Consider the following 18,975-nt stretch of genomic DNA (forward strand, 5'->3'; position numbering starts at 1 on the left):
AACCACCTCCTGAAACATTTCAAAATTCAACACAAAAGTGATTCTTTCCTAGGTACCTCATAGAACATTACAGTATTAAATAAAACATAGCTGCTTTAAGAAGCAATGAGCACATTTTCCCATGTAAAATGTGAAATTGTTGCAAGCAGTCACTGATCAGTTGTGCAACTCCCAGAATGATCACTACTGTGTTAGTGTTTCTCCATCCCTTTGCAACTTACTTTAACTGACAGGTAGAAAGTTACATAACCACTATGTCCTAGATTGCATGTACTCAAATACAGAGGAAAAATACATTCTTTTTTACGTCCTGATAACTTTCCTGAAACTATTAACTCACCTCATCCCAGAAGTTGAGTGTGTTTTTACAAACATGAAACTGTATGTTGAAGAACAGAACTCTAAGCTTTTAACAAACAAGCAAAACAGACTCCCCAACCCCCAAATCTTGCAATACAATTAAGTAAATTTAGTGCTAATGCTATTGTAATTCCCAAAAGCCTGCAGCTAAGATTACCCATTGTTGCAACAAATCAAAACACACTCAACTGAAATCCTCAAAAATATTAACTGCATCTCAAAGAAAGCTATATGAAACTGATGAAAAGAACTGTAAAGGCTTGCATTTTACAAACATCTACCTGGCAGTCAAGGGAGAAGGGGTCTACTGGTGGCGTAAGAACTCATTTGCAAAATTTTATGAAGAGCCACAAAACTCTTGAGATTACATGGTTTATGAGATGAGCATAGCTGCATGACACACAGAAGCACACATCCACACAAGGTAGCCCTCAAAGATTCAGAAGAAGGAGTGACCTAACAACTCTTGCCTATGGTTCTGGAAAGGCAGAGGACCAGAACATCCACAGTGTGACAATGTTGCCAAGGGAAAAAAAAGTTACCTGGACCAGGGAAGTTACTCTGATGTTTAAAGTTACTCTTGCTCAGTTAATACACATCCTGAAAACTAAGAACACAGTCCAGCAACAGAATATTGCTTATTGTATATCAACAAGTAAACCACCTTCATTCTTCAGCTCACTACTTAGGCTAGCAATAAGTTTGGTTTTGCCCTGTTGTTTGTGTTGGAAGGTTCCAACACAAAAAGGGACATTGTGTAACTTGTGTGATAAAAGCAAACCATGTAAATAAATACCAGAATTGCACAAATGATTTCTGAGAATTATTATTAGTAAGGCAGGTGTTCTGCAACTTATTTGAGAGAGATGAAACCAAGTGACAACCTACAGAAAAGAAAGGACTTTGACTGAAACATATTCTTATAAACTTAGTGTATGTTAAAATATAGACAAGAACCATATAGCTCAGCTAGAACACCTATGAGAGCTCATTTGCAATCTCCTGCTGGGTAAGACCAATGAACCATCCAGACAAGGATTCAGTCTTCAGTAGTGACACTAGAAAAAGCATGTTAGACTGGCCACTATCAGTGATATCTTTCTCTTCTATTACCTTAGCATTCATAGTCATTGAATGAAACGTTAGGAGGCACACTCTCACCTACTTCTAACACCTGCTTAAAGGCCTTTTGTTAAAAATTTGTCTAATGCTTTTTTGAACCTGCTGATACTATCTTCTTCCACAAATTCCTGTGGCAGCAAGTTCCTAACCTACAGAAGTACTTCCTTTTGTGGGTTTTAAATGGACCTACCAGAAGTTTCACCAATTGCTCCATTAGTTCTAGCTCTATGGAACATGTTGCATTCCCCTGTGATTTTTCTAAGGCTTCATCATATTCACCTTCAGCCTTCTCTCCTCCCCAAACCGAAGCATTTCAGCTTCTTTAATCTCTTGGTAACTCAGTACAGTCACAGTAGAGACAGACTATAAGAACGAACAATTATAAGATCCAGAGAAAATTGTATTCTAGTAGTTAACCATTTTTGATAATACAAAATAAGGAAAAAGCATAGCAAACTCAAAAAAAAAAAGCTCCCAAAGGGGATAGAGAAAACTGAAATAGAGCAGTGAACTGATGTTCATTATCAGCCTCATTAGCTTTACTCAAGGCTGCAAAGACAAAAAGTTTAAAACCCCAAAGTTACGTGCTGTCATTGGTTTAATTTACTCCTATGGAATAGGATTATTCCATACGAAGGTCATGAGAACACTTTTCCACAAAAATCTATGCATGCTTTAGGGCTTGTACTGGTTTACTATTCTGGTCTCAAATCACACCTGTAACTGGGCTGGCTATACTCACAAGGCTTGTAGTATGCACTGTTGACAATACACTTCCATTACAAGACAACAGAAAATAAAAATCGGTGGCACTTGGGAAAAACAAGTATCAGTGGTGACTACACAAAAGCTCAACCTAGATGTGTATCATCTGACATGATTCAATTAAATGCTGACACAATACACCAATACAAGAAGACGTAATGATAACTTATAGTTCAATATCCCTGTGAACCAAGCCTTTGAAGTTAAGAAACACTTGCAAAAACAAAACCTACCTTACTTCATCTCCCGGAGACAACAGATGTTAGTCATGTGAAACAATGAGCATCCACTCTAACAGCCTAATGTCTAGTTAAGGGTTCAATTTTTATGGATCAGAAACTGTGGGGAAAAGTTCCCCTGGGAAGACAGCTAGCTACACAAGGGACAAAGTTGGTAGAACAATTAACAAGCTTGACTGAAACACAACCACCTTCTTAAAACACATTTTTTTATGAAGCCAATCAATCACAAGCTAATATTTATTCAACATGTTACTATCACTACCATCAAGAAAATGTTCTGTATAGAAACTTGAGTATTGTTCACCTACATCAAGCAGGTCAAAAGCTTTCAGCAGCTTCATTATGGCTTGATTAATAACTAGCGAGGGAGAGCTTTCTGGAGAACATTTTCAGATGCATCAAACCTTATTAAAAATCTGATGACTTAAGTCTATAGACAAGCTGATATACTTCCAGTATGTTCACATGGGAGATAATATTGCCAAATTAATTTGTTGGCTTGTCTTTTAAATCAGATTCTAACAGCAACATAAAACTGACAAGCTGTGAAATATCCTCTTCACAGATTTCAGCAGAGGTATGGACAGGATTAATTTGTGCTAGAGCCTGAAAACTGCATGATGGTCCTTACTGGAAGAACTCTATAAAATTAAGAAACTGAAAACACATTCATTATAATGTTATTAAATTATGTTGGACCATGAAAATAATCTTTACTGGTTAGGCATACCCCTTAAACAATTTTCTTTATTTTAGATGAACTAAAATGTCTAAGCCATGAGATCTTATGTGCCAAATATGACAGTGACTTACAAATTACTGACATCTGATCTCGGTGAGACTTCTTTTCTGATTTTTTTTTTCATTGTTTTATTATAATATGGGATTGGATCCACACATTATATATGGATCAAATAGCATTTCAAGGAAATAATAAATTTGTGAATCCATAAAACATTAACTCAAAAGAACTAGATCTACACTCTTTCCATATCATAACTAAAAATTGGTCTGATCAGATAATTACAAATACTTAAATAAGTGACACCATTTATTTGTATTATCACATTTTATGGACAACTTATTAGAAAATATTTTGAGATTTTTAAAAACATTATTTCTTCACTGTTGGTACTTATCTTGTTCATGCAATAATGTGTCCACAATATCAAAGATACACATTTCAAGGAAATCTTAAAGACTCTTCTTAAACTGACTTAAAATAGCATTATCTCTCTGAAAAAAAAAAAAAAAAGTCAACATTTCCAGATTTGAAATTTTGGAGCTAGAAGGGCTAAAGGAAAGTTTATTTGACAAGACTGGGAACCTCCTTGATTTATAAGGTACCAGAATCTTATTTCTAATTTGGAAAACTCATTTGTAATCTTGAAGCAGTCAGCAGTGCAGAACAATACTTGCTTTAGGACACTATGAGTTGTCCAACAATTTTCTAAGATTAGAAAGGAAAATATGTCAAGCTTTTTCTTTTGAATAGTAGGTCTCTGAAGTTGTTAGAGATCTGCAAGTTTACAACTGAATTACAATGCCAGTGAAAATGAATTAATGAACTGAGAGAAGGTGAAAGAATCAAGTATAATTATGCAATGTATCTTTGCTATAACAATATCTCTGTAGCACACACCTTGAACTCACTGAAGAACTTATTTTGCTGCAGTAACAAAAAGCAAATGAACAGAATAATTTATTCTAATAGAGAAAACTATTTTTATGTCATTAAAATACACAGATTGAGATCAAGTATTTGTGTGCATTTAAGAAGAAACACAGATGCAAGAAGTGCCCGCAACATAGTCAGAATTTCTATCAACTGATTTGAAGATTTCCTTTGGGTCATAATAAAATTCTGAGATGAGACACATGAATATTTTATCTTTGTAAAGTACTAGACTTCTTTTAAACTTTAGACCACATATTCAAAATTCCTTTAGGAAACATTCTTGACATTGTTCATTTCAATCAAATAATTTGCTATAATGTACATAAATAAATTTTATTTACATCTTTATGATTTTAAAAGTATCTACCATTCACCAACCTGTCTCAAATTACCCATGTGGAAAAAATCATAATTGCAATTCCAGCAAGGCAAATCAGAAGTTTTCTCTTTGATCACTCTCTCAATCCATGCTACTCTGTCTGAATGGTCAAGGTTATCTAACAAACTGTCAAAAGGGGGGGGGGGGGCAGGAATCACTGAATAAGAGCTAGGTATGGAATGTTTTATTTAAAAAGTGCATTTTCATACAGTTGGAGGTATATGAAAGGCAGTAGCTAAAGCAAAAGCAGTTTGGGTAACCTAATTTGTAGCAATCAACATAAATTATATGCATGTAAACGTAATTTAGAATAAATTCGACATTTTTGCTAACTAAAACAGGAAAACTAAAACTTGTCAAGATTGACAAGAACAGTTTGCATACAAAGATGAGGCCAGTGCTTGAACCAGCATGAATTTGCTGCATATAAAAATACTATATCTTGAATAAAAATTTCTGGATTTTATCTAGATAAGAAGGAAGCTGATAAATGAACATGACATGATAAAACTCAGTAAGTCATGTGCATAAAAGTATGGGGAAAATAAGAATTACATTCAGGAGAACAAAGAATTAAACTTGGTTCACTGTATTAACTTTTAGGTTCCTTGCCACAGTATGTTTGTACTGAGCTTTATATGCACAGAAATCTATTTGCTTCCAAAGAAAGTTTTCTATATATTAATCTGTTATTTGCAGAACACTCACCCCACTTTTTCAGGGATAGCATTTGCAATTATTTTTACTTCAGCATGTTTCAGCAGTTGAGATTTGAGAGGTTATTTTTCATGATGAGCAATGCAACAAAATAGCTTGTTTAAGAAAATAATGCTGTTTTTTCCCCTTTTTCTATGGCTAGAAAAGCTGTTCACAAAGAACAAGACTTCTATCCTCCAGTCTTTTTAAAGACGTCTTTGGGAAGAAAACATAATCCAAATAATTTGGGATTAGGATGAATTATTGCTCATCTAAGAGTGGTTCAAAACGTGGTCCTCAATTTCCACTGATAGATGGGCTGGATGTGCAGATGGGTGCTGTGATAATTTGGTGATATTAGCCTCAACAGTCCGTTCTGGTTCACTTTTTTCCAATGCTAGCAATGCGAGCATTACAACAATCTCCCTGATAACATACGGTGACACACATATACACATGAATCCCATCATTGGAAAAATACAATCTACATGCAAGCTGTATGCAGTTAAGGCCCACACATTGGACCTCAAATGCTTGATCAAACATGTGAACTGCATTTGATACTCAAAGCTATTGCTTAAACAGCTTAGGTCTTCCTTCCTTAGGCATACTGAGCAGCCAAGCATCTGTGCAGGAGGGAAGGCTTATCTATTTTAATTTCTTTGTTTTAGTTTAAAAAACAGATTAATGATAAAACTCACATTTCTAACAGCCAGGCTGATAGGAACTTCCTTCATATTCCTTCCAATCTACCAAACCTAATTCTGGACTGCCGTCTCGTCTCTTCTAGCATCATACATAATGCTTGCGGAACAGCCTGGCAAATCCTGTTCTTAAAATTCTGCAGAAACAGATGGCACTCACCCATAATAGAGAGGATCACATAGATGAAAGGAAAGCACATTGGTGAGGTTATGAGGCAGGAAAAGTGGTAAAAAAACCCAAACAAACAAGAAGGTAGTAAAGAGCTACAAAGTTAGATTAAAAGGAATACAGTTTAAGAAATCTTCCTCTGACAGAAAAAGACTTTAGCAGTCACTGATAAGAGATACTGCCTTCAGTAACAGCCAAATCAGATCTCAAAGTGCAGATGTTAATATAAAAAACTGAAGGGAAGAAAGAAGAAAAAGCATATTTTATTGCTCCCCCACCTTTACCCCCCCCTTTTTTTTTTAAATTAAAACAGGTATAGAAGGAACTTTGAGATACCAGCTAGCCCACCTCACAGCCCCCAAGGAAGCATCAATACTAACTGTTTGTACAGCTGGTTCTGAAAAACTTAACAAGCTTATGCATAAAGCGGCAGTTCACACACTCTGGGATTCTTATGAACCCTGCTGCCTTTGCTATGTCACACTTCACACCATTTTTTCCTTCCAGTTAAATAAACTCTGATCTCTTCACAACTAAATCAGGTCTAGTTTTACAAACCTTATTAGCTCTCTCAGTATCTTTTATTCCTTTCTATTATTCCTCATATGTTAATAAGCTAGTAACACATTAGTAACCTGACTTGGCAATTGGGCTAAAGAGCTCAGCAAATTCTTATAGGCAGGTACCAAACTATTAGAAGAGATTGATGCCTCTCAAAATTTAGCCGCACATTTTCCGAGAATATTATCACTACAAAAACACCCAAGCTTTTATTAGCAATTAAACTGCCAACGCAAGATTTTGCAAGACAAAAATAGTTCAATAAACCTTCTATTCAGAGCAATTCATTTCAAGGTATACCAAGAACATTGGCAAATGATTTAAATATAAAATGCTATTTCAGCTACTTTGTCATATCTAAACACTCTATGTGTTTGAAACAATACATCAGAATATAGGAAGAGCCAAGTACAACAGCTCTTAAGGAGACAAGGCAATTTTAAAACCAATAGAAGCATGAAAATAAAAAATGGAATTGTTTTGCTGCCTTTACACTTTCCGTCATGGCATGATGACTTCCCCACATAATTATCTATATTATTTAAACAAAACCAAAATCTCCACACAAACATCTAAAGAGGTGCCCCAAACCCTTGCCTTAATGTATTTTGCAAATTATTTTACTCAGAACAAACAGAACTAAATGACACTAAAGAAAAGAATAAAAGACAGTCAGATACAGAGCAAATAGTACCAGACCTCACAGATGACACATTTTCATGAGACAAGAATGAACATTGGAAGCAGATGGAACATTTGAAGCCCAAATGCAGTGCAAAGTCACTGTACAGAGGAGCTTTAGGAAAACCAGAACTCTAGCATTTCACAAAGGGGTTTTTCTCATTTGTTGGTTTAACTACCTTTAGCCTAAATTCATTTTACAGAAGTTCATTTGGGATCCCAGCAATTCAGTTCAGTGCTTCCTTAGAAAGATCACACACCCTCATTTATTCCCTGTCTCCCTTTTTCACCTGCTATACTTCTCTCCCACTAAAGCTTATTGTTGGCTTTCTGGAGTTCACAAGAAGCATTAAAGATAGCTCACTACCTAGCACGTAGGTGACTGCGTATTCACGCTGATCATTCAGTCCTGTTTATATAGCTAATTAAAAAGGAGCACATATTAACTCAAGAGAACAGCCAGTGTCCCCCAAAGAGAAGCAACGGCTGCAGAAATGTATGACTGCAAATGGGAGTGAATACAAGCAAGAGAAGGGGATGGAGGACACCTTTGAGTTAATTTTGGCAAAGCAAATTAATTTATTTTCGTGGTTTGCTTCGTATTGTAAACATAACTTTTAATTAGTATTGCAAACATCTACTAAAAGTATTGTCAATAGATGGTTTCTCTTTAAGTTCATATATGAATTTACATAAATAAAATCAATAGTTCAATTTATGCCACATTTCCCCTAGAAATTACATTATCAATTGTATTTAATAAGGTGCTGTAGATGAAAGTTTATAAAAATTCCCCTACTGTTTAGCTCAGTATGAATGACACTATTAAAAAGTTAACAAACCGATGTCACTACTTGAATAAAAACACTATTTCAATTAGAGAAATTTCAATTACAGCTAGTATAGAGAGAAGCTACAGCTTCTCCCCTTCGCTAAAGGTTTCAAATCTAAATATTTGCATCTTCCTTTTGTTTAAATGCTCTGATATCTCTGAATATTTGAACATTGCATTGTTCAATAGAAGCCTAATTCTGATAGATAACTTCAAGCACCTCTACAATATAAACATGCTTATACACATGTGCAACTAAACTTGCTTATACACATGTGCAACAGTTTGTGTATGTACACAACCATAATGCCATTAATGACAAGAAAAGTTTCATCATAATTATGCATTTAAAAGTAATCTCTTCTATGTCACTAATTTTATTATTTCAGAACTGAGTGCTTTGAGATGATAATGATTTACTGCTTTGCACAATGATGAACAAAATGGTGGTAGTGTGCTCTACACTAAGCCCTGCCAACTAAGCAAGCAACACCTTCCCTCAAACTAAACAATCCCCTTCAACAGTTACAGACAGTAACTCAAGACAGTCAGTCAGGAAAATCCCTAGTTTCAAAAGGCCGTAATCAGTAAATAAGAATACCAGCTGAAGTACAGTTGAAAGTGTTGCCATAAAGGATGAGAAAGAGCTAAAGAAATGAACAACCCTCAGAAAACTTCCCCTTCCCCTGCAACACATGAAGTAAAGTTCTGCATTGCTGATGACATTAGCCTATGTTGTCTTCCAGCTTCAAAAGATTGCATACACTGTTAGTGAGAAATTGAGCTTTGAGTAATAAATCTTAAAGATTATTACTGTGTCTTCACAGGAAAAGAGAAAAATGCTTATGTAGCAATGACTATAAATAGAATGTGAAGGTTAGATTTGCAGATTCAGCAGACAGTGTTTGGTTTCACAGAAATTATATATAGATATTGTGGGTATTACGATTTAAACAAGTTATACAAGTTCTCCAAATTGTTCCAAAAATTACTGGGATGAAATATCTTCGGGGAATTTTTATTTTATTTTACTTATTCTATTTTTTTAAACCCAAACCACAACCATTCCAGCACAGGAAAGACTATTTCTTCTTGGACTAACTTTCCTTAGTATAATTCCTCATAACAAAGGTAATTGATCACATGGGAATTACATAGTTCTAAATTTCTCAGTTTTAGCTGCATAAAAAAGAGGATTTAAATCACAAAAAGTAATTTTTAATCTTATGTTCTTGAATACTTGTTTTTATTCTCAACTCTTCAAAGATTTGAGAACAAAACCCAACAGGTCTCACAGTACAATAATTCTAGCTTCTGGGCTCTTAGTAATGGCCAAAAATGGTGTGACCTTGCCTAGCAAAGAATGGGAGGGAGAAGAGATGCAGGAGAGGGAAAACATATGGGAACATATCCAGACTTTTGATTTGCACTGGATTTCATTCAAAAGAACAATCACTACTATTTTGCAAGAATTGCATATTTGTGATTCCAGGTTTATTTAAGTCTGTAAACAGCTAATATTTCAATAAACCCATGATATTTTAAATACTGGAAATGCATAAATATATTTTGTTTAGGTCCCTCAGTTAGCTATACTAATATTTTAGCAGTACACCAGGACTATAGCGGCCAAGGATCATTATTTTTTATAAACAATTAGATTATATAGCTGCTGTAAAAATTTCAAAAGAATTAGACAGGAAGAAATATTTTCTTAAATATTATATCGATTAAAGAGGCAACTTAAAAAAAAAAAGTTTATCTAGCAATGACAGAAATCAGAATAGAATACATTCATCCATTTAGGATAAAAGTGAGTTGTCCCAAAATGGAACAGCCCTGGTTTGATATAGTACAGTATATAGTATAGCTTTTTGTATGAATTTTTCATTCCTGTCTTTTAAAAATCTCTACAAGACTTTGTAACAAATACTGCTATATATTCCATTGTAACTGTCAATTTTTAAAAATAACTAAAAATTCAATCATAATCTCCCACCTTCACAATTATCTTGCTATTGTGATCAGCTTATTGAAATGCCCATGTTAGAACAACTACATTCTGAGACCAGAATTCATGTCAAAAAGCAGCAGACTGTCCTGTGTAGAACTTATTTACACACATGGACACCCACATGAACAGCTCCCTTTTTTAATTAAGTCTTTAATTAAATGGAGCATTTCTCCCAGTTAATTACTTGATTTCCCATAATTTCATGTCCCCATAAGAAAATGGGGCACATATGCTAACTATGACAACAGAAACTCTGGAAAATATCACCTCATCATTAACAGTGTAAAACTAAGAAAAAGAGCACAAGCAAAGTCTTAGAGGTTCCAAAAGCTGGCATCTAAAGCCAAACATTAAAACCCTTGCATCTTGTCTATTACAAATTTTCAGTTCTTCACATTTATAAAATATTTTTTAATTCTGTTTGGTACTACACAAAACCCTGCAGTTTTCAACTATACACAGTATAACTTATATAGACAGTGCAAAGGCAAAATATTTTAGAGAAGTTAGTAAATTAATCCTAACACCTCTAATACATACATTGTAAGCAAAAACAGACATTTCAAAATAGTTAGCATTTCTTAGGATTAGATGGACAAAAACTATGCTTTGATTTCCATAGTTCAGTTCTACATTATGCTGCTGGTGCCTAACATCCCATCCCACACACACGCCCACTACATGATACGAGGCTGTCTCTAGAGCTTCCAGATCCATTTTGGCAGGTTTTTTGAATGCATGTGTTCATGGCTGGAATTTTTAAATTTATTTTTATTTTCCAACACAAACAAAAGCAATAATCTTTCAGTGAAGTTCAGCCCCACACTTTTCCCTCATTATTTAGATGTCTAAACATTCTCTCCAGTCTTGTCTACATATTGTTTTGGGGAAACCAACAAAGTAAACTCCGTCAGTCAAGGTAATTATATGCAAAACTTGTAACAACTCATCCAATAAGAAGAAATATGTCACGAGAGATACCAGAAATTAAAGTTATAGATTTAACACACATACACACCCACAAAAGAAGAAACAACAGAGATTGTTTTGCAATATTATCTATAGCAGGCATTATGAAACTTCCAGTGGAACACATAAAGCTATTCTAAAGCCAATATAAACAGTCACCAATTCTGCCAATGAAATCAGAGATGATTGATTTATGAAAATCATTTTAAGAGAGTGCACATAAACTTCTATGCAAATATTATTACTACACATATTTATGTCTGACTGTACAGCTATGTACACGATAAAGGTAGGAAATAATATTCAACATGACAATATTAGCCACTAGATATTAACTACTTACTATTGAGAGCCATAATATTGTCTGTTCCTGGATGATGGAAGTTAATCCCCATACGCCCTGCAATGTAAATAAAAGCTATTTTTAATGTTTTTATTTCAAAACTTAATTAAATTCATTAATATGAAAAATTGCTCAAGGGGATGAACAGTCAGGGTAGCCAAATCTTCTATCCACTGAAGACAACTTCCCAAGAATACAAATTTACAATATTTAACACCGTAGTACCTTTAGTGTTATGTACCTAAAATACTGAAAAATCACAAAATAAATGATAAAATAATTATTTTAAAATATATCCCTTTGCTTTGTACTAGGAAAGTATTACATTTACCCTTTCAAAATAAGGCCTCAAAGTTCAGCCTTGCTGCAGGCATGCCATTTATAGTAGGCTTCAAATAACAAGTACAGCATTACAAAAACTCCACTTAATTGGTAAAAATAAAACACTATTTTCCATACTACCTGTGACATCAGAAGCTCTTGAGTTAACAGATCGTTGGAGACAGAGTGCTTACCCTGTTTTTGTATTCTTCCCTAAGAATCTGCTATCGCTTAATATTTGAGATAAGATAATGGGTTGGAGGGAGCGTTGTTCTCATGGAATACATTCGTATATACTTTGAAAAATATTTATTCTTAACCCATAATATGGGACCATTATATACAGAAGGTTCACCATGAAATTCAAATGAACTCTGCTGGTGCCAGTTTCCAGGAAGCTAGAGACATGCAAAATAGTACCAATTTTCTTAGGTGAGATTTAACAGTTGAAGGGTTGGCTTAAGAAGATCTCTGATGACTTCAGGAACTGGAAGTGGGAACAAATTCACACAAGGTTACTTAGTTTCAAAGGAGGCTTACTCCACAGAAATCTACCTTTACCATCAAAGCAAAAAATGAGCCAACTCCACCACTGTTCAGATTAGTTTTAGATTTAGATACTATTTAACTCAGCTGAAATATTAAAAAGTTACCCTGAAGAAACTTTGTAACAGGACTTTCTTAATGAAACCCCCCAAAACAATTTGAAAGCTGGAATTGATATTAGTCCTTGTTTGGAAAAAGATATAAAAGGATCATTATAGCCACATAAAAATTTATTTCAATTAAGTAATGTAAGTAACTTCAGTTACTGACAAGTGTTATAATCCATTTCATATGCTCTCCGTATCTCTAGATTTGTGGTTAAGTTTGGGAGCTAAGGAAGCAGGCAGTTTACATTTCTTCACTACGTTGGCATTCAAATATGGGAGCTCAAGACCCACTCACTATACTGAAGAACCAATATAGCCATTAAGTTCCTGTACTTCTGCAAAATCAAGTTTTAACAAATAAGATGTGACAAAGCAGAACTAAAGCCCATCTTCTCCAGCATTTTTAGTTCCTATCAATAAGTTAAAGCCTTCTATTTCCAGTCACAGCAACTGCTGTGCCGTAATTAATATTCTTTCTGAACAGATGCAACATGAAGTTTCAGTACACTTCTGAAACTGTCACAAGCAGTTTAAGAAAAGCAAATATATATTTTCTTCAAATTATAATTTTCTCATTCTTTTAGAAAAAAGTGTTGCCATAATAAGACTACGAAGCAAACAGCACCTCCAGAAAGAAGCAGGGGCAGAAGGAAGGTAAATAAAATTTCCATTTTTACTTTCTAACTCCTCGAGCAAAGCTTCTTAGAGAGACCTTCATTAACTACTCCAGATTCCGTAATTACAGACATAATTCTCCTATACATATTTTCACATTAATCTGGCACTGCAGAAACATTAAAGCTGCTACTATTTCAGTTGGTACAAGCTTGTGCTAAAATATTTCAGAAATCTTGCCAGATCGACATTAATTCCCTTTTCCTTAACAGCGTATTAATGGGCCTGAGGTTACAGGTATTACTTGTAAAGAGAAAAGGTGTATATAATAATCTATACTTGCAAACTAATACTTATAATAGAAAAAAGGGAACTGCTATGGAAAAACTAGAGTAAAATTTGAACCCATAATGCTTGGATGGCCCTTCTTTTTTCCTTTGCTGAAGCTGAAATTCTGCTGTTTGACCAGCTTCAGAAATAGAATCGTATCTGTGACATCTGGGCTTGTTTTTTTCCTCCCTCCAGGCTATCAGTGGACCAGGTGCTGCTTGTGTGACATTTTGTCACCTGCCCTTGGCCTGCTATTTTTAAACAGTTCTTGTCAGCTATCTTTTAAGAGGAGCAGAAAAATACAGAGCAGCGCAAGTAGAAGGACATGTTCTCACACTGAGCTAAGCAATAGTGTGGGATAATTCTGTGCATCTTCAGAGGTCCCCTAGTGCAATTCTATAGAAACAAATTAATGGAATACTTTCAAAACACACCTGTATTAAAAGCATTCAAAACAGACTGGTAATGGACCAATCATAAGACAGTTACCAATAATTATATAGCCTTTCATATTAGCTACAACATTTGAATATCTTGCTGTTTGAAGAAAGTTATTCAATTGAAAAAAAGAGGCCATATGCAGATTACGAAACTGCATAATTATCTAAGGAATAAGAAGAGAGCACAAAAAGGAAACTATAAATTTATTAATTTAAAGGTGCAATGTAAAACTGTGAAATGTAATTAAGAATATGTACTTTCAAGGATATATTTGGGTTAAATGCAGAAATTACTAACAGAAAACAATCAATTTTAAGAAAAGCACATTTATGCTACCTGGACCTTTATGAAGTCTATATACACACATATTTCTAACTATAATTTTAAAATGAAATATCTGGATAAAATTTCTACTTTTCAAGAATCTTAAGCACAATAAGCAGAAACACAGAGAAGTTAGAGCACAGAAGTTATGGACTCCAGCAGTGTACTGAAGTCATAAATAGGAACCCTTCCAGTAACAGCATCCCCAGTACTTGTATTCGGTATACATCTGCCATTTTCAGTTTGTCTGTCTTGGTTTCATTAACTATCTACTGAGTATATTTTCAGTTATATGCTTTTATAACACACACTTATATTACTGCAATTAGGCTGCAACAATAATCACTCTTTTACATAAGTCTTTTCAATTCCTAATTTAAAAAAAAGTAATCCAGTTGTATACTTCTTGGTCTTTAAACATTTACAGAGTATAAAAGAGGGTTTAATGATTCTTGTATAGCCCAGGCTGCACTTTTGCATATCTTATGTCATTAAATTCCTTAAATTCTCTTTCCTAACAGCATTTGGAGACACTTTGCTGACTGGACTGCCTAAGTGCTCTGCTGCATGTCCAGTGTCATGCTTGTCATGGCAGAGAGCCCGATTCCTTCTCAGAGCACATCTCAAGTATGCACATCTTCTCTTCTGTATTATATTGGAAATAAGATGTTAAATGGAATTTAACTTCACCTCATTCATTGTAGAAAAGAGTCATGATCTTGAAACAATTCTAAAATCTTTCCAATAACTTAAGGAAGTATACCCTTCCCACATATGAATCTCTTCATTAAATCTTTCACAAATAATCTGATTTTTTTTAATTGTCTAGAGAATTTCAAGTTACATGAACAGTTTTGAGAAAGAATGTTGTTCCAGAAATAACAAACCTGGCTATCAGGCACAGTTTTACCACTATTGCAGTTTTTTGACAGTCTAGTGCCAGGCTTGCCTATAGTGGTCCCCTTAATCTCAGCTTTAAAATCCACTGTTTTTAGCAGATATTCAAGCTTATGAGCACAATCTGTTTACAACTAAGTGTAAAACTGATCTTTGATTTCATCTTTATATATATGTGCTGGTATTACCATTATTTTCCCATGTCTGAAACAAACACCAGTGATTAACCAGTTCCAGATCTGTAACTACTGCTTTTGCTTTAAGAGATCTCTGAATTCATTTTCTCTTTTTATCCATTTTGTCTTTCTAAGTGCTCTATGGTTTTTTGAACATTTGAAATCCTAATCGGCTCCTGGACATGAACACTCACTCAGTGAAGGATTTTTAGGATTACAGTTACCTACCTATTGTCATCATTTTCATGTTACAATCAATATTCCAAGAAACAATGTTTGTTGGTTATATATTGAGTAAAACTTCTGGCACTGTTACACTTCATGGCTTTCACCAAGATAGACCACTTATACCAATTCAGCAATTAGTATTTGGCATAAGATTTGCTAGAAAATAGCAAAGCTGGCCTGTTTTTGACCTGTCCTGAACTTACTGGGAATGAGAACTTCCTCTCACATAGTTCTTAATATCATTGTTGATATCGATCACAAGTTTTGACTAGAGACTCCAGTGGCAAGGTCAAATGAAACTGGCAACAGGACTAGGTCTGCTATGCTTCCTTAGTAATAATACCTCCTTTATCATTCTTATCTCTTCTGTCTAATGATTTCAAAGTTGGTGTCAACAAAAGGCATTACAAAACAACAATAGTTATTTTGGATGGATAGGTAGCAAGTGGGGTAGAGCAAAGTTTAGACACAGAAAAGTGCAAAAATCAAAGCAAGACCATTATTCTCTCAAAAATATGACCCACATGTATTCGAAAGTCTAGTTTACAGCACAACCTAACACCCACCCCCCACACACAACCCCACACCCCACCTCAACCATGAGTCTTTGCTCCATGATTCACAAATGGACAAAAAGCATGAAGCATGTGTGTGTATATATAAGAATTTTAATAATTTTTACCTGAGTAGACCTCAGACCATTCTCTCTCCTCTACCCACAAAAACAGACGCCTGAAACTGATGCTACCCTAACTCAACATACGTACCCAAAACAATTTCAAAAGCAAGAACTGTGTAAGCAAAGGCCTGCATAAAGAATTATAAAAATAAAACGTAACTCGCTGAAGAAGTCTGTTGTTTTTTTTCTTTTTTTTATCCCCCCATGTCCTTTTTTTTTTTTTTTTTAAGTCTATCTGCCATTTGTTCACACCCATAATTCAAACACGTACTTGCAACTTACATATCTTTTACACATTAACATACTCAGCAGAACAAAAATACTATTGTTCACCAGAAGGGAAATATGAAGAACTATTACTGTGTTTACATGTATATATTTTTACTGTGCAAATACATATTGTGGCAATGAGAACAGAAATGTATAATTACCAGCTATGAATATCAGTAATAAAGCTTGCTGATACTAACTTCTTCCTATCACTGACTACACAAATACATGCCATTGGTAGAGAAAGCAACCTATAAAATATAGCAGCATATACATTACAACGAAATGTACTCTTCATAAGTAAATTACATTGCTCCAATAAAACACAAAGGTCTTAAATATATTTAAGTAGTGCTAACATTGTTAGCTTGAGAATGGTTATATTTTCAAAATATTAGTACTTTAAAAGCAAGACCTGATGAACATAAAAAGAAATTTGGCTTTACTTGTAAAGGGTAGACAAATGTATGTACACATATACCCATTCTACGTGTAGTCCTAGAACTGTACTCAAAAGAGCAGTATTGGTATTCTTATTGGTGAGTTTGGGGGGGAATAAAATAAACCAATATGAAAGCAGACTTTTCCATTAGCAATCTATGCTAAAATATACAAAACCCTCAAAACAGTAGAGAAGTGAGAAAGAAAAAAAAAGAAAAAAGAGCTTCAGGTTTCCGCAAGGCCAGTCTTCAATAGTACAATGAAAAAATGAAAATAAAAGGAAAAATTGATATCTATATCACCACTCCTTAAACTAAACAAAGCAAACAAAAACCCCCACCAATCCCGCCCAAAACAGATTCAGCAGGTCAAAGACAAGGACATCCTGGATGCCAGCATCAAATTAGGAAGTATGATCATACTACAGGATCATTGAAGAAAACTTATTTTAATTTAATAAATATGAACCATTTAATGGTCTCATTCTGTACTGAAAAAAAATATTAAAGAGGATTTTCTTAAATAAGCAGAGTTTCAAATGGAAAGGGAACAGAGTATGTTTCTTTTAACAGGATTAGCTTGAGTGGCCCAAGTTTACACACAAATAGATGTGCAAACACATCTGTCTGCTCACTCCGGTTTTCGCGTGCATTTACAGAAATGTGTCTGATGAGCATTGAGATTTTGAGAAATGCTGTTACAGTGCACTTTTTTCTAACGGAAGTGTTGCAAAAAGCTCAAACTGGGTGGTACCATTTCTAGGCCTGAGATGACAACATTTGTTCTATTTGCACGACCTTTGTGTTCAGCTGCTGACTGCAAACACAAATATGATCCATTCACCTTCACTTTTCTCAGGTCATGTGGCGAACTTACTGCATTGTTTACAAAAAGCTTACGAACAATTAGAGCTGAACAAAATCTGGTGGCATACGTTGAAGTTAACTGAAGATCAAGATGGAAAAGTAAAGGTCCATTCTACATGTACTACAATATTGTCTAAGTTGCATATAACTTTGAAACACTGCTGTCAAACCTCATAAACAATATAGTTAAGGATAAACACGAAATCTTAAATTTTACTTAGTGTTCATATGACCTGATACAGTCTTTACAAACTTCAGTTTTCTGTTGTGCAGATAAATGGGTGTCATTATATTAAGTATTGAAAATCAAAATAAAAAGTTTCCCCACAGATGCTGTTTCTACTTCTGAACTATTGTACATTTGTATTCAAAGCCTCAAACAAATCTCAGAACAACAAATGCTAAGATAGTCAAGGAGCATGGACATTCTACTGAAATATGACATAATCAGCACATATTTTATGTATCTTTCTTTTTATGTATGATACCCATCAAAATTAATTTTAATAAAGCCTACTCTTGAAATTCTCCTTGTACATGTGTTGTCTCCAAATACTCATACTTGAAGATGTGTCACACTGATACTTCATAAAAACCTCAGAATTTTTGTTAGTTGGGGATTTGCACATTACAAAAATAAACCCCAAATATTAGTTATCTACTGTAACAGTAAATTTAAAATAAATATTTCAGTGACATGATTTCTCTCCTCAATTTTATATTTTGATTCAGTTTCATGACCTGTCAGTAGCACATGTGCATAGCATATGATCTAACACAGCTGAAATATTTTATTTAATTATTTAAAAATAGAACAAAGGCAGCTGCTAGTTACTACTGATCAAAATATTTTTTTATAGATCAGAATGCCTCTGTTTGTGTTGGAGTGCAATAGTTTGACACGGATAAACATATTGCAACAGTGACATATTACACCATCGACAGGAGACACTTTGATGTAGGAAAAAAATGTTTTAGTCATTAATAAGTAGCATCTACCCATAGTTATTCTGATAATTCAGTTTCGCCCTACAGCATTAGGTAGAAGCAGTAGGTAAATACCAACAGGTTATAAAATACTGCAAATATGTTCTTTCCTTGTTAAAGCAAAACTCTCTCCCATGTTTTTGTAGCATATAATATATTTTATGAGCAACTCCGGAAATAAATAAGTTCAGGAAAAACATCTTAGAAGATATTGCACACTTCTGTCATATAG

At 34.3% G+C, this 18,975-nt stretch overlaps 1 protein-coding gene across 6 annotated transcripts in view; it reads right to left on the bottom strand.

Annotated features, from left to right (window-relative positions):
* The window catches only part of CPEB3 (cytoplasmic polyadenylation element binding protein 3), a 99,889-nt gene that overhangs the window by 43,013 nt on the left and 37,901 nt on the right, over positions 1–18,975 (bottom strand). For all 6 annotated transcript variants that reach the window (XM_030031538.1, XM_030031535.2, XM_041127487.1 and 3 more), the window contains exon 4: positions 11,516–11,572. In XM_030031538.1, the coding sequence (XP_029887398.1) occupies positions 11,516–11,572 (57 nt within the window). The remainder of the gene's footprint in view (positions 1–11,515; positions 11,573–18,975) is intronic.

This window comes from Aquila chrysaetos, chromosome 11 (assembly GCF_900496995.4).
Source record: "Aquila chrysaetos chrysaetos chromosome 11, bAquChr1.4, whole genome shotgun sequence".
Taxonomy (NCBI): Eukaryota; Metazoa; Chordata; class Aves; order Accipitriformes; family Accipitridae; genus Aquila; species Aquila chrysaetos.